Genomic DNA, 26,500 nt, shown 5'->3' with positions numbered 1-26,500 from the left:
AACTATGTATCAACAAAGTTCCTCTATCTTGCGCTACTAAGGTATACTGCGGTAGCAGATTAAGTTCGAAAACAATCACATCTAAGTCGGTCTAAACGATGTCAATTCCTAGGTAAGATTATAAATACGGTAAATCAAAGACTTTTACCTACTACACCAGCAAGAACAAAGGTACACGCACATTAGCGGTACATTGGTGTATTCACTTATTAAGAATAAAGATGTGTTTTCAATCGCGTTTCTCACAGAGGGACAAGGGTGCGTATACTCTGGACGACAGTCACAGAGAGTCAGGATTTGTAGTTAAAATCAACGCAAAGGTTCTAAAACACGACAGATTGCTGTCAATAAATGTCCTAGAACTCTGTGCATTTTACAATGCAATAGATAAATGTCCTAGAACTCTGTGCATTTTACAATGCAATAAATAATTCGTTTTCAGTCTGTCCAGGGATAGACTCTGGGTTCTCTTCAGAACGAATAAATCTTTCGCTTTTTACTAAAGATTTCTGTAGACAGGAACAACCGTGAGTTTCATGTAATTTTGTTTTTTCATGCCTAGCTCACGCTGCCCTTAAGCAGTCAAACAAAGCAACGGCAGTTGCATACACAACAACCAGTGAAAACCAAGAAGCCGCATGGCAATGCGGCAGGTAACTCAAATCTTCAATGGCTCAGAACGCCATTATGTGAAAATGTCAAGACATCAATCCGTGAGTGGACATTTGTTAGACAAAAGATCTCACCCGTCAGGGTTTGGATCTTGAAAACTGGACATTAAATCCAGAGGTGTTTCATATGTGAGTCCACAGAAGGCGGTTACCCCAAGTATACATAATGGCATCTCGCCACAATTACAAAAGCTCAGTATATGTACATCACATTCATGGGGTCATTCAGCATCGTGTATCTGGCTCCACCATTTTCCGCTTCTCTCTTCGTTGCCAAAACGGATCAGAAGACAGTTCGTCACAGTCATACTGGTGGTATCTCATGGGTTTCGGAGAAGTTTGCTTCTCGAATTTTCAAGTAATACTTGCACACGATCTTGCCCCGCTCATAATACGGCCAACCTGTTACATCACGGAACGTTCTTTTACCCATAGTTACCTATGTACCTATTATCTATGTACCGCAGCTGCGGTTGACGGGGTGAGAGTTCAGACCTCTCTCTTAAAAAATAGAGAATTACAGTATCGGTTATACCAACCATGTTACGAAATAGTAAGCCGCTTAAGGCAGCTCATAATTAAAAAATTTCGTGTGCTTACATAGGTTGTAAACCTCGGAAGTTTCCAACATCATACTTCAAGTACCCGTATTCTGTTAAACGGGATGGGATGGAAAACTGCGTTCATCTGCACTAAGAGTGCAGGTATCTGTGTGGTAAACTTATTTTCAAAGCGTTTGCCTCTATTTACGTCTGTAAACATCTTTCTACAAGGTGTCACCAAAGTTCAGACTCTATTTATCCCACCTACAGCGCCAGGCGATTTGAGGTTGGGTTCAGATTTCTTAGTTTTCATATTTTGGAATCCTTTCAACAAATGGGAATTAAGTTTCATATTTTTGAACCCGTACAACAAATGGGTATTAAGTTCTCACTTTGGAAAACATTTTTCTTCTAGCCTTGGCTTCGCCAAGGGTGCTTCGGCAAGGATTTTGTTTTCATATTTGGGTGCCTTGTATTCCAAGCCACCGTATTTGAGTTTTCTCATTACAAAGCAGATCTTCCGACAAAATCCGCTTTCGTATTCTTCACATCAATATACCAATAGTGGTTCCTGTGGGGACAGCACATTCTAAAATTCTGAATGTGGTACACGCGTTACGCGTTTATATATGTAGTACGTGATATGAATACGTTGTTTGTTCTATATGATACTGCAAACTGGGGTTAGCCAGTTTCTCAGCAGATTTTATCCAGTTGGATAATAATGACTACAAGTCAGGCTTACTTAAGGCTAAGTTACAATCGCCTACGTCAGTAATAGCATCCCACAGGTTCTGTGGGAATGTCACACCCAGCGGGTCGTGGAGCGTCTACGACGCGGCTACATAGCCTTTAGTGCACCACGTTTGTGCACGTTTACACGTTATGAATGGTGGCGCCATCAGCATTTAGCTTTGGCTGCCTACTGTTACAAGTATCAAACAGCTCTCCCGCCCACGAGGGAAGCTTTGGTACGTCCCAAGAGTACTCCAGTGACCCCTAGTGGATGATAAAGAAAATAGGATTTTGGTACTTACCAGGTAAATCCTTTTCTTTGAATCCATAGGGGGCACTGGACGCCCACCCAGAGCAGTTTTACCTGGGTTGTTGTAAGCTCAAGGGAGCTTAGTGAACAAATTTAACTTGGATGGTATTAAGCTCGAAGGAGCTTAGGGTAACACATTTTCACCAATTGGCTCAAATTATAAAGTTCTATCGGTTAAGGTGTCAACTGTTTAGTTGACAATAAGGTTACGGATCAACTTTGTGGTTGTCCGTTATGTTATAGGGATTCTCCATTGTCAACCTCTCTATATCCTGTTCGCTCAGTAAAAAACACTGGCAAAGTACACTGAGGTACTTGGGGATATGGAGGGGGGGGGAGAGTCCTAAATTTGAATATTCAGTGCCTTTGTTCGGCTCCGCCCGTCCATATCCCAAGAGTACTCCAGTGCCCCCTATGGATTCAAAGAAAAGGATTTACCTGGTAAGTACCAAAATCCTATTTTTGCAGGTAACCCAGCAGGTGCACAGGTGTATTAATTACTCGCTGACACATTTAAAAGGCCCACAGGTGGAGCTAATTATGTCACATGTGATTCTGTGAGGAGACCTGCAAAACATAACCTGTGTGGGGTCCTGAGGACCGAGTTTGAGAACCTGTGGTGTAATCTATAGATTAATGTAAAACACAATCAGCCAGTAAGAATATTAATACATACCAGCTCAGTAAGCAAACAGTAATACAATAATGCTGAGTTCGGTATGAGCCACAAATTTGTTTTCGTGGATACTCCCTAAAATCAAGATGATGGTGGACTCATGACTTATTAGTTCCATAAATATGCACCATACTTGCCTACCTGACCCTCTCCATGAGGGAGAAAATGCTCTGTTCCTGGACTTTCCTGGTAATGTACGATTGCCATCACCTGTGGTGAGCTAGGTAATTGATAAGAACGGTGTTTCACCACAGGTGATGGCAATCATATATTACCAGGAAAGTCCAGGAACAGAGCATTTTCTCCCTCATGGAGAGGGTCAGGTAGGCAAGTATGATATGCACCGAATATATATCTATATAAACTGACATGTTCATTAATTACTAAGACAGCTCAATCAATTGAGCCTAATTAATTAATTACCAGGACAGCTCAACCGTTTGAGCCTAATTGGCTAGGAGGTATATAAAGCCAAATATGCTAATATAATGATTACATGGGCAACCTTTAGCAGCATGATGTTATTCATTGATCTCTGCTATATATGTCTTAATCAGGTAATTACTGATATCATTACGATCCACAGTAGTTAACTAGCCTCAGTATATGAAAAAATAGCAGTGGTTTTTAACATACAGTAAGTATTAATAGATACATTTTGTTACTAGAGCAGGTTAAAAACACTAATAGGCCCTACACACTGGCCGATTTTTTAGAAAGATATGAACGATCTCGTTCATAAATGAACGAGAACTCGTTCATATCTTTCAGTGTGGAGGCTCCAGCGATGAACGATGCGCGGCCCCGCACTCGTTCATCGCTGGTCCCCCGTCGGCTGTGCATGCAGGCCAATATGGACGATCTCGTCCATATTTGCCTGCACTTCAATGCAGCCGGGTGACGGGGGGAGTGTAGAAACTTCACTGCCCCCCCGCCGCCGGGTCGCTCGTCGGCCGTATCCGCCGTCGTGCAGCTCGGCGGCGGGTCGACCAGTGTGTAGGGGGCCTTAGGCTATCAGATGGATAACATAGTTACATAGGGGTACATTTACCAAGCAGTGATAAGAGCGGAGAAGTGAGCCAGTGGAGATATTTCTCCATCAACCAATCAGCAGCTCTGTATAGTTTTATAGTATGCAAATTATAGATGTTACTTCAGTGCTGATTGGTTGCCCTGGGCAACTTCTCCACTGGCTCACTTCTCCACTCTTATCACTGCTTAGTAAATATATACAGAAGCATTTCTAGGTGTAAGGAAACATCTGTGAGTCAGCTCAGCCTTTAGAGAAAACAAACATGGTAACATTGGGGGGTCATTCCGAGTTGATCGCTCATTGTCGATTTAATTCTGCTAATATTTTGTTCGCTATTCTGCTAAGATAAGATACACTCCCAGAGGGCGGCGGCCTAGCGTGTGCAATGCTGCTAAAAGCGGCTAGCGAGCGAACAACTCGGAATGACCCCCATATATACACTGCTGACTAGGAGAAGCCACTCTTCCTGCTGAGTAAGTTAGCAAACGAAAGATTAGCAGAATTGCGAATAGAAATTTCTTAGCAGTTTCTGAGTAGCTCCAGACTTACTCCTACACTGCGATCAGCTCAGCCCGTTTTGTTCCTGGTTTGATGTCACAAACACGCCCTGCGATCGGCCAGCCACTCCCCCGTTTCACCAGCCACTCCCGCGTTTTATCCTGGCACGTCTGCGTGTTTCCGAACGCTCCCAGAAAACGGGCAGTCTCCGCCCAGAAACACCCACTTCCTGTCAATCACACTCCGATCACCAGAACGATGAAAATTCTTCGTTCGGACGGAGTAAATCTACTAAGTTTTGTGCTAAATTACTTAGCGCATGCGCACTGCGAACCAGTCCAGTCATTCCCCAGGAGAGACCCACCTGCGCTGCACTCCCCAGTTCCCAGACCTGAACCCTGCACAGTAGGTACAATGTAGCCCTCACATCCCACCAGAAGAGGCCGGTGCTAGGCACAGGAAGAAGAGCTGCTGCCATGTCCTTTACCTGCCTGCAATAGAGCTGGACGTGGAAGAACCGGTGCACAGTCACTGTGTGACTACAACTCACTGCCCTATTTGGACAAGATGGTTCACATCCCTGCCGGGCATTAAATGGCATATATAAAAAGGGGTTGTTAAGAACTGCGCTATTCCGTCCTACCGCCTTTCAAACATATACATTACCAGGATAGTCCAGGAACAGAGCATTTTCTCCCTCATGGAGAGGGTCAGGTAGAAATTGACCAATTAATCTGTAAGAAAAACGAGTGAAGAAGCTGTTACCGCCTTTACATTTGAGGGCGGAAGTAAACTGTTACCGAGGAGCGCTATAAAACAGCGTTGGACTGGAAATCGATTATACCGCAATCCTGACGAAGCCTTACAGGTGAAACGCGTAGATCGCGGAAATAATCGATCCCGCTCCGTACAGCGCCCAGAAGTGAGAAGCAACGGAGCCAGAGGGACGGGAGTCTGCCGGCAGACAGAACCAGCGCTGCACCTTTCAGCAAGTATATCACGACACTCCTCACTACAGGGCAAAAATGACAGGACTGTGCTTTGAAAATGGAAGGAGAGATCCTGACCTTTCACACTGCTGTTAACCCCTGCATCGCCATCTATATACTGTGTTGCATGAACACAGACTAGACACCAGCACCTTCTAATTATCAGTGCAATTTACTGAGTCTTTTGCTACAACTCAGAGGAATCTGTTTCCCAGTGGGGTAAATCGTGAAACATGTGTGCCCACAGGGATTGTTTTTATGTTTTTATGTTTCTATGTTTGTCTTGTCCTATATGTTATGTGTATGGATACAATACCGGTATTAATTGAACCTTTTTAAATTGTCACAATTTATCCTTTTATAAATAAATTACTTATTTTTTAGACATTTAAATCGATTTGTCGTCTTATATATTTTATATGGTATTTAAGTCACAATATATTTAATATTAATTGACCAATGCAAACCTAGTGAGCGCTGAACCATACACTATTTATTAAATGGCATATCCTTGGGGCCCCTCTGATACTTGGGGCCTGGTACAAGTGTCCCCTTTGCCCCACCCTGTCGCCAGCCCTGCCCACAACAAAGCTGGACCTGGAAGAGCAGGCGCACAGTCACTGTGTGTGAGAGGCTCCGGTCATTCTGAGGCTGCGCCCACACCGCCTACAGCTTGCTGCCCTATTTGGACAGGCCCAGTACAGGTTTCCCCTTTGACCCGTCCTGTCGCCGGCTCTGGCATCAGGTAGCAGAACACAATGACTGAGACTTAGAATTCTATGTACTAAGCCTTAGAGAGAGATACAGTAGACAGAGATAAAGTACCTGCCAATCAGCTCCTAACTGCCATGTTCCAGGCTATATTTGAAAAATGACAGTAAGGAGCTGGTTGGCTGCTACTTTATATATGTCCACTCTATCTCTCTCCGAGGATTAGTACATAGACCCAGTGTCGAACTGGGACATGAAGGGCCCACCGGGGGAATGATGCTATAGGGGCCCATGCTTAAAGGTGTAGCCTGGTTCCAGTGGGGGCGTGGCCAGCCACCACACATGTTTGGCTAACCATTATATGTTATGTGCCCTTTGGTAAATATATAATAAACCTAATTATTGTGAATTATAATGTAACATATGTGTAATGCTTAAATCCAGTGCACCAGGATCCGTCTGGAACTTGATCCCTAGAGGAAGAGGAGGGCCCACAGGCAGTAGGGCCCATCGGTGGTTTCCCCTGTTCCCCTGTGGGCCAGTCCGACCCTGCATAGACCTGTTAGTAAGCACTTTTGACTGTCACCTACAAGCTTCTCAGCCTGTCAGTTGTGAATGCAGAGAAGCAGGTCATGCAGCTCCAGATCCAGCAAATTCTGACTAACTAGGATATTATTATTATTATATTATTATTATTATTCAGTTATCCGCAAATTCGCTGCAATTTTTCGCTCAAAAATTTTCTCGGCAATCGGGCAAAAATTGCAGCGGAAACTCTTCATTTTTCGACCTATTCAATTCCAAACGGGTTTCACGTGAAAATTCTTGCAGTGAAAAGTGCAGGTGAAAATGGGGAAATCAGCCTGTACCCCAAAAAATGCTAAACTAACATAGGAAAACAGAAGAGAAGTGTGTTAGAGATCACATTAGACAGTTTTTGGGTACTTAAATTGTGTGAAATGGCTGTTATATGCATTTTTTAAACATTTTAAAAAAATGATAGAAAGAAAGTTTTTTTGAGCAAAATAAATGCTCTCATTAAATTTGGGGTACATGAAAATGGGTATAAGTATATATTTGGGTCATTTTAGTGTACTTAAAAAAAAAAGTGGAAACAGACCGATTACTCCCATCTGCAAGCCTTAAAAACAAGCACCCCAATATACCTGTCCCATACCTTGAACCCCAATTTCCATCACTTTTTACTTTTTCACCCCCAAAATGACATGTCATTATTGGCTAATTAAAAATAATTAAAAACTTCAACGTGCCTAATTAGACATTAAGGGGGGGGGTGTCCCAGGAGTTCTGTACCATATCCAAACATTTTTACCTTAAAATAGTGACTTTTCCCAACTTTTCACCTCCTTCAGAGAAGGTGAAGTGAAATTAGTGAAAAACTTATGACCGATAAATTTTCCTGGAAAATTGAATAGGCTGTAATTGCGTTTCGCGGGAAAAGTCAATTTTTCACGCGAAAACTGGACTTTTCATGTGAAAAATCCGTTATCACTGCTAATTGAATATACCCCTTGGTATCTAATCAGCAAGCTTAAAATATTGAAAAAAATATTTTTGTTTTATCGACTTTATAATTTTTTTTAGGTGATATACAATTATATTACTGATAGTTATATTCAGGTATATATGCAGTGTATTTGCTGATGACAAACATACATTATGGAATGGGCGGGCCTATTGCCATCCTGTAGTCCTCCACAACATTTAAGCTGCTGTTGTCTTTAAAGGACCGGTTCTTTAGGGCATGTGTAAAAGCAGCAAGTCAAACAGATCTGTTGTTGGTCTTAATTACCTATGTTGTATGTGCTGGGGAAAGACTGACAGAGAACCGGTTCACTGTCCACAATGGGAGCCTTAATTTGTGTAAGCTTCCCTTGTGTGTTGTCCGTAACATAACAAACAGTAGGTGACAGTTGTAAAGTGTTGCAGGTATTAGACTTTCTAGAAATAGGCAATTCTGAACAGTCCGCATTACTTTATTGCATAGTCGTGTGCACGGGGTGTGCCCAGTGTGCACAGGCACACCCTAATGTATAGAGCCGTGACCGTCAGTGGTGCACCCTGTGACCAGCCTTACCGCCACCTGGGCTGCCATGAAGCTGGAGTGTGGTGTCCGTATTACATAACACCACGCATACGCTCTGCGGTGTCTGATCCTGCCGCAAATAAGCAGCGTCTGCACTCACTGCCTGTCCACCGTCTCACTTTCGTACAGGTGAGATATTGTATTTAAGGGAGAGAGAGTGGGGGAGGATGCTAAGGGGCAAGGGAGATTGAAAAACTCAAAAGAGGGTTGGCTGTGAGACAGAGTTAATGTCGAGGCTGAGAGGCACAGACTGACTGAAGGGGCAGGCTGTGAGGCACAGAGCCAAGGGGTGAGGCTGGGAGGCACAGAGTCAAGGGGAGGGCAGACTGAGAGGCACACAGTGAAGTGGCAGGCTGAGAGGCACAGAGTGAAGGGAATGGAAGGCTGAGAGACACAGAGGGAAGAAGGGCAGGATGAGAGGCACAGAGTGAAGAGGTGAGGCTAAGAGGCACAGAGTGAAGGGGAGGACAGACTGAGTGTCACAGAGTGAAGTGGCAGGCTGAGAAGCACAGAGTGAAGGGAATGGAAGGCCGGGAGACACAGAGGGAAGCGGGGCAGGCTGAGAGGCACAGAGTGAAGGGTAGGATGCTGAGAGGCACAGAGGGAAGGGTAGGATGCTAAGAGGCACAGAATGAAGGGGACAGGATTGGAGATACAGAGGTGGGATGCTGAGAGGCACAGAGTGAAGGGTGGGTGGCTTAGAGGCACAGAGTGAAGTGAAGTGTGACTGAGAGGCAGAGAGTGAAAGGGGAGCAGGTGGAGAGGAACAGAGTGAAGAGTGGTAGAGAGGCACAGAGTGAAGTGGAGTGTGACTGAGAGGCACAGAGTGAAAGGGGAGCAGGTGGAGAGGAACAGAGTGAAGAGTGGTAGAGAGGCACAGAGTGAAGTGGAGTGTGACTGAGAGGCACAGAGTGAAAGGGGAGCAGGTGGAGAGGCACAGAGTGAAGAGTGGTAGAGAGGCACAGAGTGAGGGGGGGCAGGCTGATAGACACAAAGGGTGGGATTCAAATCTTATTGACACCAGCAGCCAGTAGATGGTGCCCAACAGAGATATTCAAATGTAGCTCAGTTTGGGCGTGATCAGCTGCCGTCATCTACATTTCAGCATGCACCCATCGTGGGTGCAAGCTGAAATGTTTGAAAAGTTATTCATTTGGGATCCCAAACGGCACACCCATTAATTTAGTTGGGTTTGACTGCTTTAAGTGTCTAAACCCGACTCTAATGGGTGTGATCAGCGTGATACAGGGCATCAAATGAATATCGCCCCCTATGATCTCCCATCACTTTAGACAGTGGCGGACGGTATGAGTGGTGGTCTCAGGTGCAAAAGGATGCTTTGGACCACCCTGAGTACATAATATGCCACATGGCAGATGGTGACAGTGAGTGACGGTGAGAGGGTGACGCCAGATAAAGGAAATGATCGACAGGGAGAGGGTGCTAAAGAGAGGCAGTGAAAATTGGAATATGATATTATCTGCGCTAACACCTTTGTGGAAAAGAGAAAAGTAGAGAGAAGAAGAGAGGCAGTGGTCTACATGGAGAGGGTAAAAGGGAGAGGTAGAGGGGGAAAGTGAGAGGGTGACAGGGAGGATCAGTCAGTGGTTGACGGGGAGAGGGTGAGAAGGAGAGGGCAACGCCAGGGAGAAGCAGTGGGTAACAGGGAGAGAATGCCAAGGAGAAGCAGTTGGTGACAGGCAGTGGGTGACAGGGAGACAGAGAGAGGCAGAGGGTGACATCAGGAGGAGGCAGTGGGTGACGGGGAGGGGTTGACAGTGAGAGGCAATGAGTGATGCCGGGAGATGGTGACTGGCAGTGTGTGACATGGGGAGGGTGAATTAACTATTAATACCATTGGGGCCGCATATTACCTCTGTTAATTATTTAGCTAGATATAGAGTTTTGAGTGCACTTTAAAAAAAGTATACTTCTGAGCACTGCTATTTTATTCAGTTCACAGTGTGAACTGAATAAAATAATAGGGTATTACAAATACTGAATACAGCAGAATCTGTCTATTTTGTCAGTTTTGCAGCCTTCCTCTTTCCGCAGGTGATTAGATATAATGTAGAGATCCTTCTTTATGTAAAGCTGTCACTGACATTTGTTGCTTTACTAGGAACTATCCTAATTTAAATGAACCACTTAATCCATCAATGTCTTTTATCCCTAATCTTTGAGCTGCGGCTGTCAGTTAAAGATCATAAACTATGGGGGTAATTCACATCTGATCGCTAGGCAGCGATTTTTGCAACCCTGTGATAAGAAAGTCTCCGCCTACAGGTGGAGTGTATTTTCAATGTACAAGTGTGCGAACGCATGTGTAGCAGAGCTGAAAAAACAGATTTTGTGCAGTATCTGCGCAGGCCAGGACTTACTCAGCCGCGGCGATCACATACAGATGTGTCCACTTACATCTTTGCTCTTTTGCTAAATTTGGCACAACATGCAAAACACGGCTAAGCTGTTTTTCACGAGTAGCGAGTGGATGGATTTTAACATTTTTGTTTGCCATAAAAGAATATGTATAAAGTAACATATTAAAGAAGCAAATTAAGACAAATCACAAGGTATGGCTAAATCTCTGAGTTTGTGGCATGCAAAACTGTGCCATACATGGCGGTTTATAGCAAAGATGTATATAGACAGAGCCGGCCTTAGGCATAGGCAAACTAGGCAAATGCCTAGGGCATTTGGTATGCTTAGGGGCACCAGCAGGGGCACCAGCAGCTTCTGCTGATTAAAATGATATGCAGCATGCCTATATTATGTGTATGACTGCGGCTGTATCTGCATACAAAATGCTACATTGCAGTGTATTCCTGGAAATCACTGTAATGTAGCATTTCATATGCAGATACAGCCACAGTCACACACAGAATATAGGCATGCTGCATATCATTTTAATCAGCAGAAGCTGCTTGTGCATCCTAGCCATATAGTAATGCAAATAAGATGCATTTTCATAAACAAAAAGCGCCAGACGTTAGCAGAACTGCCAGCTGACTCATGCCAGGCATCTCCTGCAGAACTAGCGGCGGTGCTAGGGGGCACCGGCCAAAATCTTGCCTAGGGCATCATATTGGCTAGGGCCAGCTCTGTATATAGACACATGTGGATGTGGATCTGTAGGCTGTTCAGGACCGGACTTGACTCAGACACCCTCCCTTCAAACTCTTGGTCCTGCCTGCGTTTTTCCAGACACTCCCTGAAAATGGTCAGTTGCCACTCACAAACGCCCTCTTCCTGTCAATCTGCTTGCAAACGCCCGTGTGAATGGATCCTTAGCACAAACCCATCGCTGATCGGCGATCCCCTTTGCAGCCATCCGTCGCGCCTGCACATTGCGGTGCATACGCATGCGCAGTTCAGGTAGGATCGTTTGCTGTGCACAGCAGCGATCAGATATGAATTACCCCCTATGTTTTCCTAAATGAACAGTCCTTTTCAAGTAGCTGGGCTGCTACTGTACCTCAGGCTTCGGTCCAGTGGCGTAACTACTGCCCCCACAGCCCTCGCAGCCCTTGCGGTGGCTTGGGGGCGAGGGGCTGCGGGGGGTACCACTGACTTAGAACAGATTGACATGCGGACGAGCGTCCGCATGTCAATCTGCGGTCTCCGCTGCTGTACGGAGGGACACGGAGCGCACAGCGCGCGCCTCTCCTGTGTCCCTCCCTGGCTCTCCGGCTGTCTAATAAAGGAAGTGCAGTTCGTGAGCTCTGATTGGCTCACGAACCGGCACTTCCTTTATTAGACTGGCCGGTGGCCGGAGAGCCAGGAGCCAGGGGGGACACTGGAGAGGCGCGCGCTGTGCGCTCCGTGTCCCTCCAACACAAAGGATTTGGGGGGGGAGAGCAGGCACTGTGGGGGACTATCTGGCACTGGGGGCATATACCTGGCACTGTGGGGGACTATCTGGCACTGGGGGCATATACCTGGCACTGTGGGGGACTATCTGGCCCTGGGGGCATATGCCTGGCACTGGGGGCATATGCCTGGCACTGTGGGGGACTATCTGGCACTAGGGGCATATACCTGGCACTGTGGGGGACTATGTGGCACTGGGGGAATATCTGGCACTGGGGGCATATACCTTGCACTGTGGGGGAATATCTGGCACTGGGGGGAGCAGGCACTGAGGGGGAATATCTGGCACTGTGGGGGAATAGGCACTGAGGGGGCATATGTGGCACTGGGGGTTGAAAATTTGGCACTGGGGGGAGCAGGCACTGAGGGGGCATATGTGGCACTGGAGGGGGGTATATTTGGCACTGGGGGCATGTACCTGGCACTGTGGGGGAATATCTGGCACTGGGGGCATATGTGGCACTGGGAGCACGGCACTAGCAACAAGCACCACCCCCTAGCAACGAGCATGACACCCAGTGCATGAAACCCCTGGCAACGAGCATGACACCCTGAGCATGAAATCCCCTTGCACCGTGCATGGAACCAAGAGCATGAAACCGCTGGCAACGAGCATGACACCCAGGGCATGAAACCCCTGGCAACGAGCATGACACCCTGAGCATGAAAACCCCTGGCACCGTGCATGGAACCAAGAGCATGAAACCCCTGGCAACGAGCAGGTAATTTAAAAGTAATTAGAAGCCTTACTGTAGAACTTAATGTGTAATGGGCATTACGGTGTGTGGCATAATGTATCACGTACATTGCGGTGTGTGTCATGATGTGTCACAGGCATTACGGTGTATGGTATACTATATCGCGGGCATTGTGGTATGTGGTATAGTGTCTCGGGGTCATTGCAGTGTGGGTCATACTGTGTCACAGATACGGTGTGTAGCATAATGTATAACGGGCATTGCGATTCCTGTCATAATGTGTCACAGGCATTACGGTGTGTGGCATAATGTGTCGGGGGCATTACAGTGTGTGCATATTGTGTCATGTGCATTGTTGTGTGTGGCATAATGGCTAAGGCCATTGCAGTATGTGGAATAATGTATATTGGGCATTACTATAAGGAGGAAAAATGACAAATGATGTAAGGGGCATGAATCAGGATTATTTTTCTTTCCTGTGGTGGCTAACGTCTGGGCGTGCAGGTTGCAAAACTGGGGTATAAGGTAGTCTTTTCCTGCATTACCACGCCCCTTCACGCGAAGCCACGCCCATTTCAACGAAGTCACACCCTTTTTGGCAGCGCGCGCCTACGACGCGTGCATATTTGTCCCTTTACTAGTGCCAATTATGGAGGGTATGGGGGAAGGGGGGGGGGGGGGGGGGGGGGCGCCGAAGAATTTTTTGGCTTGGGGAAGAAAAATGTATAGTAACGCCACTGTTTCAGTCACATATGGGGCCTAATTCAAATCTGATCTTAGATGTGCCAAGTTTTACTCTGACATGTGGGGGAACAGGGCTAGTCCGACCCGCAGGTCAAGCCCTACCCCCCCCCCCCCACACCCCTCACTGGTACAAAAGTATCGCATGGCGGCCATGCTTTTATACCTGACGAGTAGCTCCCTGGCAGCGCAGCTCCTGGCAGCTACCCACCACATCCTGGGTTACAGCGGCTGTGTGTGATGTCATGCAGCTGCCGCAGCCCGCCCCCCCCCCCCCCCAATGGTCCAGACTAGAGATGTGCACCGGAAATTTTTCGGGTTTTGTGTTTTTGGTTTTGGATTCGGTTCTGCGGCCGTGTTTTGGATTCGGACGCGTTTTGGCAAAACCTCCCTTAAAAATTTTTGTCGGATTCGGATATGTTTTGGATTTGGGTGTTTTTTTTCAAAGACCCCTCAAAAACAGCTTAAATCATAGAATTTGGGGGTAATTTTGATCCTATAGTATTATTAACCTCAATAACCATAATTTCCACTCATTTCCAGTCTATTCCAAAGACCTCACAATATTATTTTTAGTCCTAAAATTTGCACAGAGGTCGCAGGATGACTAAGCTAAGCGACCCAAGTGGCCGACACAAACACCTGGACCGTCTAGGAGTGGCACTGCAGTGTCAGACAGGATGGCACTTAAAAAAATAGTCCCAAACAGCACATGATGCAAAGAAAAGAGAAAAAGAGGTGCACCAAGGTCGCTGGATGGCTAAGCTAAGCGACACAAACACCTCAATATCACAGGAATTATTCGTTCTAATCAATGGTATTATTGGTCCACATCACTGGAAGAAAATTACAAAATCACTGGAATTACTTGGCAATATCACTGTAATTAATAATGAGAAATCACTGATATTAATTGGTAAAATCTCGCTATCACCTGCCTAGTGAAGTGGAATTTAGATAGGATTTTGTAGCGGGGACACAATAACTTCATCAATTGTCTAAATCCCACTGCACTAAAGGCAGAAAACGGGCGCAAGTCTAACAGCGCACTGATTATACTGAGAACTGATTATACTGATCACTGATGACACTACGGAGAACTGACACCGAGCAGCGAGAACAGCACTGGACTATTGTACTGTAGTATACTGGTCACCACAATGCAGCAAAGATATTGAGCACTGATCTGCAGAATAGAACTGAGCTGCAAGATACAGGAATGGCCTACTGTACTGTACTACTATATACTGGTGGTCACCAAAATGCTGCACTGTACTACTATATACTGCTCACAACAATGCAGCACAGATATGGATACTAGAAGTGACACAGAGCTGCAAGATACAGCAATGACCTACTGTACTGTACTACTATATACTGGTGGTCACCAAAATGCTGCACTGTACTACTATATAGTATATACTGGTCACACAACAATGCAGCAGATATTGAGCACTGATCAGGATACTAGAACTGTGTCTGACACGGAGCTGCAAGATACAGCAATGGCCTACTGTACTGTACTACTATAATATACTGGTGGTCACCACAATGCAGCACACTGAGCACAGATATTTGCAGCACACTGAGCACAGATATTTGCAGCACACTGAGCACAGATATTGAGCTTTTCAGGCAGAGAACGTAGCCACGTCCTCTCTGCTCAATCTACAATGCACGAGTGAAAATGGCGGCGACGCACGGTTCTTTATATGGAATACGAATCTCGCGAAATCCGACAGTGGGATGATGATGTTCGGCCTCGTTTGGGTTAACCGAGCAAGGAGGGAAGACCCGAGGCTGCCTCGGACCCATGTAAAATAGGTGAAGTTCGGGCGGGTTCAGATCTTGACGAACCGAACCCGCTCATCTCTAGTCCAGACACGCCTCGATTGTCCAGAATGAGCCCCACCAACAGTGTTCTAATGCCATTGGCACTCCCCCTCCCACCCCGTGACCACGTCTGCTTGTCAATTAGGCAAAGGCGATCACACCAGTAAGATGCTGATAGCATCTCATTGGGCTCCTGGGGTGCGCCCGCACACTCCACAAAGTAATTCAGACTGCGATTGCTGCTGCTGCAGCGATGCAGTCTGTATTATGCCCATGGTACTTAGGACCTAGGGGGTAATTCTGAGTTGATCGCAGCAGGAACTTTGTTAGCAGTTGGGCAAAACCATGTGCACTGCAGGGGAGGCAGATATAACATGTGCAGAGAGAGTTAGATTTGGGTGGGTTATATTGTTTCTGTGCAGGGTAAATACTGGCTGCTTTATTTTTACACTGCAATTTAGATTGCAGATTGAACACACCCCACCCAAATCTAACTCTCTCTGCACATGTTATATCTGCCTCCCCTGCAGTACACATGGTTTTGCCCAACTGCTAACAAAGTTCCTGCTGTGATCAACTCGGAATTACCCCCCTAATTCAGATGTGATCACAGCAGCAAATTTGTTAGACAATGGGTAAAACCATGTGCACTGCAGGTGGGGCATAATATAACATGTGCAGAGAGAGTTAGATTTGGGTGGGGTGTGTTCACACTGAAATCTAAATTGCAGTGTAAAAATAAAGCAGCCAGTATTTACCCTGCACAGAAACAATATAACCCACCCAAATCTAACTCTCTCTGCACATGTTACATCTCCCCCCACCACCACCCCGCAGTGCACATGGGGGTGGGTGGTTTATTCAGGCCTGATCGCTAGGCTGCATTTTCGCACAGCGGGCGATCAGGTCTAAACTGCGCATGGATATGCACCGCAAAGTGCAGGCGCAACGCATGGGTAGAAAGCGGATCACCGCCCAGCGACGGGTTTGTGTGAAAAATCCATTCGAATGGACGTTCGCAAGGAGAGTGACAGGAAGAAGGCATTTGTGAGTTGCAACTGACCGCTTTCAGGGAGTATTTGGGAAAACGCAGGCGTATATATGAGTTAGCAGAGAGGATTCCTGGCGTCTGTTCCGGTCCCGGAGAGGCTGAAGTATTCGCAATGGCTGAGTAAGTCCTGGGCTGTGCAGAGACTGCACAAGATCTGTTTGTACAGCTCTGCTACACATGTGATCTCACACTTGCAAAGTGAAAATACTCTCCCCCTGTAGGCAGCGACTATCTGATCGCAGCAGTGCAAAACTCACCTGCTAGCAATCTGGTCTGAATTACCCCCATAAGTAGCTCAAAGTATCTAAGCTGCTTCTGTCTGTAGCCACCAAAATTTTAGGCAATGCAAGAGACTATGGGGTAAATTTACTAAGGTGGGAGATTTTTAGAACTGGTGATGTTGCCCATAGCAACCAATCAGATTATATCTATTATCTGCTAGAAGCAACTAGATAAATGGTAAGTAGAATCTGATTGGTTGCCATGGGCAACATCACCAGTTCTAAAAATCTCCCACCTTAGTAAATTTACCCCTATATATACCTGTCTTTTCATATGGCTCAATGGGCTGATAGCTGAAGGTCCCCTCTTTCCAGGGGTACTAGATTTTTTAAAATCTGCCCTGGGGAACCGGAGATATCCGACTTCAAAGCAGTCGTCCCCATCCAAGCCTGTTAATTACTCTTCCCAGGCAGAAATCTTGGGTTCTGTCTGACTTAGAGTTTCTCTGAGGGTATATTCCAAATACAGGGACTCCCCCCTTTTGGTGGACACTAACAGCTTGTCTCTACTATTCCCAGAACCAGAGATATCAGCCTTCCAGCAGCTGGTCCCTGCTCCAGCTCCACACGCCTGGTATACAGTTTTATAATTTCGTTGGTGGATTGCTTTGGCTCCTGAACTCTGATGCCCAAGTTCCCAGTACCTCCTGAAAGGTGGGACTCTCTATTTTTTTTTTTATCCCATTCAATGCTAAGAAATCTATTTTCAAGAACTTGAGATATCTGCAATCAAGCAAGCTGCCCTCCCACCAGACAATGAATAATATTAAACCCACTCCACTATCCACCCCTTCCCTGCATATTAAACAGGGACGTGTAGTCATGGGAGGCAGTACCTCCCCTGTCATAATGATTAAAATAATACAAAGAAGATATTTATAACACAGATTCTGTGTCATAGATATCGTCTGTGTTATTTTAATAATTTCCCCTGTGAAGAGAGTCCCGGGAGGCAATGAGAGCGGTGCCTCCTGCTGATAGAGGTGAAGGTGCTGAGGTGCGTGGGGGTCCAGACCATGGGCTGCAAAAGCCCATTGAAAAAATTATGAAAAGAGGCACCAGTACAGGTGCCTCAATGACAGGGGCGTGCTTTCAGCCCACATGAAAGCTTACCCCTGTCAGCCTATCAGATGTGTTTGGCCCAGCAAATCCGCTAGGTAGTGGTCGTTCGCAGCGGCGGGACTCGGCTGTGATAGTGTGGATGGCGGCAGGCCTGGATTTGGGAGGGTCCAGTCCCTGCTAGCCATTGTTCACACTTCGGCAGCGCGTACCCATTTAAAAAATGTTCCTTTCCCAATATGCAGTCTGTAAATGCCAGAGATCCATGCTTAATAAGGGGGGTCATTCCGAGTTGTTCGCTCACTAGCAGATTTTAGCAGCATTGCACACGCTAGGCCGCCGCCCTCTGGGAGTGTATCTTAGCATAGCAGAATTGCGAATGAAAGATTAGCAGAATTGCGAATAGAAAATTCTTATCAGTTTCTGAGTAGCTCCAGACTTACTCCTACACTGCGATCAGCTCAGCCCATTTCGTTCCTGGTTTGACGTCACAAACACGCCCTGCATTCGGTCAGCAACTCCCCCGTTTCTCCAGACACTCCCGCGTTTTATCCTGGCATGCCTGCGTTTTTCCGCACACTCCCTGAAAAACGGTCAGTTTCCGCAGAGAAACATCCACCTCCTGTCAATCACACTCCGATCACTTCAACAATGAAAATTCTTCATTTGGACGTGCATAAATCTACTAAGTTTTGAGCAAAAATATGTAGCGCATGCGCACTGCGAACCATGCGCATGCACATTTTCGCCTTAATCGCTCCGTTGCGAAAATCGGCAACGAGCGAACAACTCGAAATTACCCCCCAAAACACCATTCGGCAGGTGGGTGACGTGCTAATCCTAAATAAAGGAGTCTCCACCTACAAGTGTACACATGTACTGTATATGTAGATGGAGAGGAACTTGGACTGTGCACCCTAATTCCAAACATATTAAGAGGTGCTAACATGCTTAGACTTATAGTTCCACACAGAAAAAAAGAAAATGCAGATGCACACTCTATGCTAACAGTATAATGTACTTAATAATATTTATAATGTTTTTTTTTTTTTTTTTTTTTTCAATTTCAGGTTTTTCCCTCACATGTTATAATTGCATTAATGTTACTGGTACTACCTGCAATCAACCTACAGTGACCTGCCCCGCTGGTGATGTCTGTATTGCGTCATACTCTCTAGTCACAGTCACAGGTATGTCAATAACTAGATAGTGAATTAGGCAGTAATATGGGAGATACCATTGTGATAATGATGGTGATTGATTGGAGTGGATGAAAGTTATATAAAAATGTATTGTCCAGCACCGACTAGTATAACCACAAAGCCAAACATTGCTAAAATAGGACCAAACAGCCAGGAATAATAGGGCTGATGGAGAGTACTCCTCTCTACATGCAAAGCCTTGGTGCTGGTTTCTCCCGAGCATGTGGCATGATGCCCCCTTTGGTGCCTCACTATGCCTTTGCAGAAGAGATGGCACTGCATGTGAGCCACCCTTCCCATATCCCTGCTCCTGCTCTACTCCCCACTCTTCTCTCTCAGTGCTGAGGACTTGAATGGTGGAACAGCAGCTGCACTGGATGACCCAAAAGTGCAAAATCCCTACTGCTATACTTGTTGGGTTTAACTTGTTCCACTGGGTCTGATCCTCAGTGTGCATTGAGACCTGCATTAGCAGGTGCAACGTTTTTGCCCCATAACAGGCATTGGCCATTATGCATGCATTCTCCTTGTGGGTAAGCTCTGTGTAAGTGTCTGCAATATACACTATGCAGAGTTATCACTGGGAATTATCACTAGGAAAAGCTGATTATTGTAGAAAATAATGCAGCTCATACTATATAATGTATATTATAAGTGACCTTGATTTTGCTGGTGCAGCTACACACATACAGTATACCGCAGGTGGCTAAAAATCACTTGGGCTGGAGACAAGAGCAAGTGTGAGATATACAACCGGCTGAAGAAGCTCCAGTGACCCCGGGCACTTTCTACTCCATCTGTTTTGGACTTGCTCAAGCAAAACAGGGCAAGTCCCTAAATCACCACGAATAAGAGCTATACCTAGAGATGTGCGACGGACACTTTTCGGGTTTTGTGTTTTGGTTTTGGATCTGGATCTCAGTTCGTGTTTTGGACTGGATTGGTTTTGCTAAAACCACCTTTTCGGGTTTTTGTTTTGGATCTGGATGTGTTTTGAAAAAAAACATAAAAAAAGCTAAAATCAGATATTTTGGGGGTAATTTTGATCCTACGGTATTTATTAACCTCAATAACATTCATTTCCACTCATTTCCAGTCTATTCTGAACACCTCACACCTCACAATATTGTTTTTAGGCCAAAAGGTTGAACCAAGGTCATTGGATGATTAAGCTAAGCGATACAAGTGTACGGCACCAACACCTGGACCATCTAGGAGTGGCACTGCAGTGACAGGCAGGATGGACGTTTTAAAAACTAGGCCCCAAAGAGCACATAATGCAAAGAAAAAAAAAAGACGCAAGATGGAATTGTCCTTGGGCCCTCCCACCCACCCTTATGTTGTTTAAACAGGACATTCACACTTTAATAAACCCATCATAACTGCGACAGGTGGTCCCCCTGGAAAAAGCTCGCCAAGTTCTCTGAATCATAGCTAGCTACAAACATACCACTTCCATATTTGATGACTTTTCACATTATGAGAAGAGGCAAGAGGAAGAGGACAGTGTCAAGAAGGTGATTAAAAATTAGAGAGGCACACGCAATCAGGAACAAAATACAGGCTTTCACCTCCACTCCTATATTGGTGTACAACGGAAAGATCTTCAAGCAAATATATAATTACCACATTACTGGACAAATTGGAAAACGAGGGGCCAAAGCCTTCGAATATGTAACCTCGTCTCCATTTTCAGGGATTAAGAAAATCTCGGATTTAATGCTGGGATGCAAATAAACTGGTATATACCACAGGATCAAGATTGGATATTTTCCCCTCTACGGAGTCTGGAGACTTATTTTGTGAAAATCTTGTGGGTTTCTTTTTTTCCATTTTTTTATTGAAGTATTATTTACATATTTTGTGACAGGTGCCTTATTTTTTGTTTTGCACAGCTCCCAGTTACATGCATGTGAGCATACCTCTATGTCCCAGTTACACACTTGTGAGCATACCTGTGTGTGTTGTTTATTTTTTTCATATTTAATTTTTTTAACAAAGCAGCCCCTTAGATGTTTTAGCAGCCCCTCCTGAGCCCCCACAGCAGCCCCGGTTCTAAGCAGGATTGTGGAGGGAATTTTTTGTTATTGAGCACTTGCCCTAGTGGAGCTTGCCACTCTACAGTCGAAAATCATATCTTTCTATAAATAGAACTGTAGGAGGAAGCAATGCTAACCTCTGTGCCCACAGCATGCCTCAGCCTGGCAAGCCACCATGTGACTCCATACTGGGCCTTATTCAGTAACTATTTGTGCCTCACAGGAGCTCCTGGCCCATCTAGTGCTGCAGTGCAATGGAAAGCTGATGCAATGCAATATCACTGAAACTCTGTTCTTCTAACACCACAAGGTCTTACAATAACCCTACACAGCCCTTAGGAAAAGAACCCTGTACAACAAATGCGCATCTTGTAAATAAATAATCCCAAAATGTTAAACATTAATAATAAATCAAAATGAAGGTTGACTAATTGGAGCCATTCTTTTGATTAGTCCCTGACATGAAATAATTGAAAAGAACCTCTATCTAATGCTCTGGCAGAAAATATCTCTTTTACCTCTCTGGCAGTTGTTCTGAATTATGATTCTGTCTCTTCTGAGTCTGACTGACTTTGGCCACAAATGTGGTCTCAATGGAAATCACTTCATCAAAATTGCCATTTCCATTTTCACCTTTGCAGCTATGTTTTTACAAATCTGCTTGTGATGTTGAAACTTGTTTCATATTCTGCTGTAGGCTTTAAATTAAACCTAGGATCAAGTACAGTAGCATCCCTGGAATTATACGGCAGCACCCCGGACTTATACAGCATAGGCAGCACCCCTGGAGAATTTCCACAGCACAGTAAACAGGCAACAGCACCCATGGACTTAAACAGCAGTGGGGCAGCACCCCTGGACTGATAGGGCAGGGGGGCAGCACTGCCCTATCAGTAGGACAGCACCCATGGAATGATGTGGCAAAGAGAAGACGTGTAAGATGGCATTGTCCTTAGCCCCTCCCACCCACCCTTATGTTTTACAAACAGGACATGCACACTTTAACAAACCAAACATTTCAGCAACAGGGTCTGCCACCTGACTGTGGCTGAAATGATTGGTTTGTTTGGGCCCCCACCTAAAAAAGAAGCAATTTATCTCTCCTTGCACAAACTGGCTCTACAGAGGCAAGATGTCATCCTCATCCTCAGATCCCCCTTTCAGTGTTTACATCCTCACAGAGAAATAATATTCAAACAAACCACATAATTTAGGTGTCACAGAAATGCTTATGCTATTTCCCAAAGTTTCTGAACTTGACAATGACTTACAGTATGATGAATGCACTGCAGGTGACGTATAAGAGAGGATGTTCCTTACCCCTACTTATTATAGATTGACCAAGGCAACAGATGGCTTGACACCTGTTGTCTGGATTTTTGAAGAATTAATTCCACATCGAAGAGGTGGATTTTCTGGTATTTTGCCCAGGCATGACAATGGGCTTTTTCATCCCATGGACAACAACTGTCTCCACTGGTGCCTTATTCAAACAAACCACATCACCATCAAAATCCTCATCATCAACTTTCTCCTCACCGCCAGCTACACCAATATCACCCTCATGCTGGTGTACTTCTACAGTGACATACTCAATCTCAATATCAGCAACTGGACTGGCGGTGCTCCTCCAAGCACTTGCAGAGGGCATGTAAATGATGGTAGGAGCCTCCTCTTCCCATACAGTGTTGTGAAGGTCAGGCCTACATATCACAACCGTGGACACACTTGGACTCTCCTTGGGGATTTGTGATATTTTTACAGCATACAGGACAGTGCCAGCACCCCTGTATTTTCACAACACGCCTGTAATTTTACAGAGAAGGCCATCACCCCATTATATTCACAGCACTGCTGTATTTTTACAGCATACAGGGCAGGAGCAGTGTACATTTAATTTTACTGCACCCCTGTATTTTTACAGCATACAGGACCAGTGACTTTCATTTTAACAACAGCACCCCTGTATTTTTACAGCATACAGGACCAGTGTAATTTTAATGTAACAACAGCACCCCTGTATTTTTATAGCATACATGACCAGTGTACTTTTTTCTTAACTGCATCCCTGTATTTTTACATCATACAGGACCAGTGTACTTCTATTTAAACAACAGCACCCCTGTATTTATACAGCATACAGGGCCAGTGTACATTTATTTTCACTGCACCCCTGAATTTTCACATCATACAAAACAGGACCAGTGTACATTTATTTTCACTCCACCCCTGGATTTTTACATCATATAGGGTCAATGTACATTTATTTTCACTGCACTCCTGAACTTTACAGCATACAAGACAGGGCCCTTGTACATTTATTTTCACTGCACTCCTGAATTATTACAGCATACGAGACAGGGCCGGTGTACATTTATTTTCACTGCACTCCTGAATTTTTACAGCATACAAGACAGGGCCAGTGATCATTTATTTTCACTGCACCCCTGAATTTTTACAGTATACAAGACAGTGCCAGTGTACATTTATTTTCACTGCACCCCTGAATTTTTACAGGATATGATACAGAGCCAGTGTACATTTATTTTCATTGCACCCTTGAATTTTTACAGCATACAAGACAGGGCCAGTGTACATTTATTTTCACTGCACCCCTGAATTTTTACAGCATACAAGACAGGGCCAGTGTACATTAATTTTCACTACACCCCTGCATTTTTACATCATATAGGGCCAATGTACATTTACTTTCACTGCACCCCTGAATTTTTACAGCATACAAGACAGGGCCAGTGTACATTTATTTTCACTGCACCCCTGAATTTTTACAGCAAACAAGACAGGGCCAGTGTACATTAATTTTCACTGCACCCCTGAATTTTTACAGCATACAAGACAGTGCCAGTGTACATTTATTTTCACTGCACCCCTGAATTTTTACAGCATACAAGACAGTGCCAGTGTACATTTATTTTCACTGCACCCCTGAATTTTTACAGCATACAAGACAGGGCCAGTGTACATTAATTTTCACTGCACCCCTGAATTTTTACAGCATACAAGACTGTGCCAGTGTACATTTATTTTCACTGCACCCCTGAATTTTTACAGCATACAAGACAGGGCCAGTGTACATTTATTTTCACTGCACCCCTGAATTTTTACAGCATACAAGACAGGGCTAGTGTACATTAATTTTTACTGCACCCTTGAATTTTAACAGCATATAAGACAGGGCCAGTGTACATTAATTTTCACTGCACCCTTGAATTTTTACAGCATATAAGACAGGGCAAGTGTACATTTATTTTCACTGCACCCCTGAATTTTTACATCATATAGGGCCAATGTACATTTACTTTCACTGCACCCCTGAAGTTTAACAAGATACAAGACAGTGCCAGTGTATATTTATTTTCACTGCACCCCTGAAATTTTACAGCATACAAGACAGGGCCAGTGTACATTTATTTTCACTGCACCCTTGAATTTTTACATCATATAGGGCCAATGTACATTTACTTTCACTGCACACCTGAATTTTAACAGCATACAAGACAGTGCCAGTGTACATTTATTTTCACTGCACCTTGAATTTTTACAGCATACAAGACAGGGCCAGTGTACATTAATTTTCACGGCACCCCTGAATTTTTACAGCATACAAGACAGTGCCAGTGTACATTTATTTTCACTGCACCCCTGAATTTTTACAGCATATAAGACAGGGCCAGTGTACATTTATTTTCACTGCACCCCTGAATTTTTACATCATATAGGGCCAATGTACATTTATTTTCACTGCACCCCTGAATTTTTACAGCATACAAGACAGTGCCAGTGTACATTTATTTTCACTGCACCCCTGAATTTTTACAGCATACAAGACAGGGCCAGTGTACATTAATTTTCACTGCACCCCTGAATTTTTACAGCATACAAGACAGTGCCAGTGTACATTTATTTTCACTGCACCCCTGAATTTTTACAGCATACAAGACAGTGCCAGTGTACATTTATTTTCACTGCACCCCTGAATTTTTACAGCATACAAGACAGGGCCAGTGTACATTAATTTTCACTGCACCCTGAATTTTTACAGCATACAAGACAGTGCCAGTGTACATTTATTTTCACTGCACCCCTGAATTTTTACAGCATACAAGACAGTGCCAGTGTAAATTTATTTTCACTGCACCCCTGAATTTTTACAGCATACAAGACAGGGCCAGTGTACATTAATTTTCACTGCACCCCTGAATTTTTACAACATACAAGACAGTGCCAGTGTACATTTATTTTCACTGCACCCATGAATTTTTACAGCATACAAGACAGGGCCAGTGTACATTTATTTTCACTGCACCCCTGAATTTTTACAGCATACAAGACAGGGCCAGTGTACATTAATTTTTACTGCACCCTTGAATTTTTACAGCATATAAGACATGGCCAATGTACATTTACTTTCACTGCACCCCTGAATTTTAACAGCAAACAAGACAGTGCCAGTGTACATTAATTTTCACTGCACCCCTGAATTTTTACAGCATACAAGACAGGGCCAGTGTACATTAATTTTCACTGCACCCCTGAATTTTTACAGCATACAAGACAGTGCCAGTGTACATTTATTTTCACTGCACCCCTGAATTTTTACAGCATACAAGACAGGGCCAGTGTTCATTAATTTTCACTGCACCCCTGAATTTTTACAGCATACAAGACAGTGCCAGTGTACATTTATTTTCACTGCACCCCTGAATTTTTACAGCATATAAGACAGGGCCAGTGTACATTAATTTTCACTGCACCCCTGAATTTTAACATCATATAGGGCCAATGTACATTTATTTTCACTGCACCCCTGAATTTTTACAGCATACAAGACAGTGCCAGTGTACATTTATTTTCACTGCACCCCTGAATTTTTACAGCATACAAGACAGGGCCAGTGTACATTAATTTTCACTGCACCCCTGAATTTTTACAGCATACAAGACTGTGCCAGTGTACATTTATTTTCACTGCACCTCTGAATTTTTACAGTATACAAGACAGTGCCAGTGTACATTTATTTTCACTGCACCCCTGAATTTTTACAGCATACAAGACAGGGCCAGTGTAAATTAATTTTCACTGCACCCCTGAATTTTTACAGCATACAAGACAGTGCCAGTGTACATTTATTTTCACTGCACCCCTGAATTTTTACAGCATACAAGACAGTGCCAGTGTACATTTATTTTCACTGCACCCCTGAATTTTTACAGCATACAAGACAGTGCCAGTGTACATTTATTTTCACTGCACCCATGAATTTTTACAGCATACAAGACAGGGCCAGTGTACATTTATTTTCACTGCACCCCTGAATTTTTACAGCATACAAGACAGGGCCAGTGTACATTAATTTTTACTGCACCCTTGAATTTTTACAGCATATAAGACATGTCCAATGTACATTTACTTTCACTGCACCCCTGAATTTTA

At 44.6% G+C, this 26,500-nt stretch overlaps 1 protein-coding gene and 1 non-coding gene across 2 annotated transcripts in view; both read left to right on the top strand.

The window, feature by feature from the left end:
- LOC134966961 (phospholipase A2 inhibitor NAI-like) overlaps positions 1–26,500 on the top strand; it is a 48,559-nt gene that overhangs the window by 9,263 nt on the left and 12,796 nt on the right. The window contains exon 2 of the mRNA XM_063943971.1: positions 18,876–18,995. Within this exon, the coding sequence (XP_063800041.1) occupies positions 18,876–18,995 (120 nt within the window). The remainder of the gene's footprint in view (positions 1–18,875; positions 18,996–26,500) is intronic.
- Positions 456–571, top strand: LOC134967957 (U5 spliceosomal RNA). The gene has a single exon (XR_010189278.1). It is a non-coding gene; the product is annotated as a U5 spliceosomal RNA (small nuclear RNA).

The sequence above is a fragment of the Pseudophryne corroboree genome, chromosome 10 (genome assembly GCF_028390025.1).
Source record: "Pseudophryne corroboree isolate aPseCor3 chromosome 10, aPseCor3.hap2, whole genome shotgun sequence".
Taxonomy (NCBI): Eukaryota; Metazoa; Chordata; class Amphibia; order Anura; family Myobatrachidae; genus Pseudophryne; species Pseudophryne corroboree.
The sequence above is the reverse complement of the archived record's forward strand: the minus strand, read 5'-3'. Positions and strand labels throughout refer to the sequence as shown.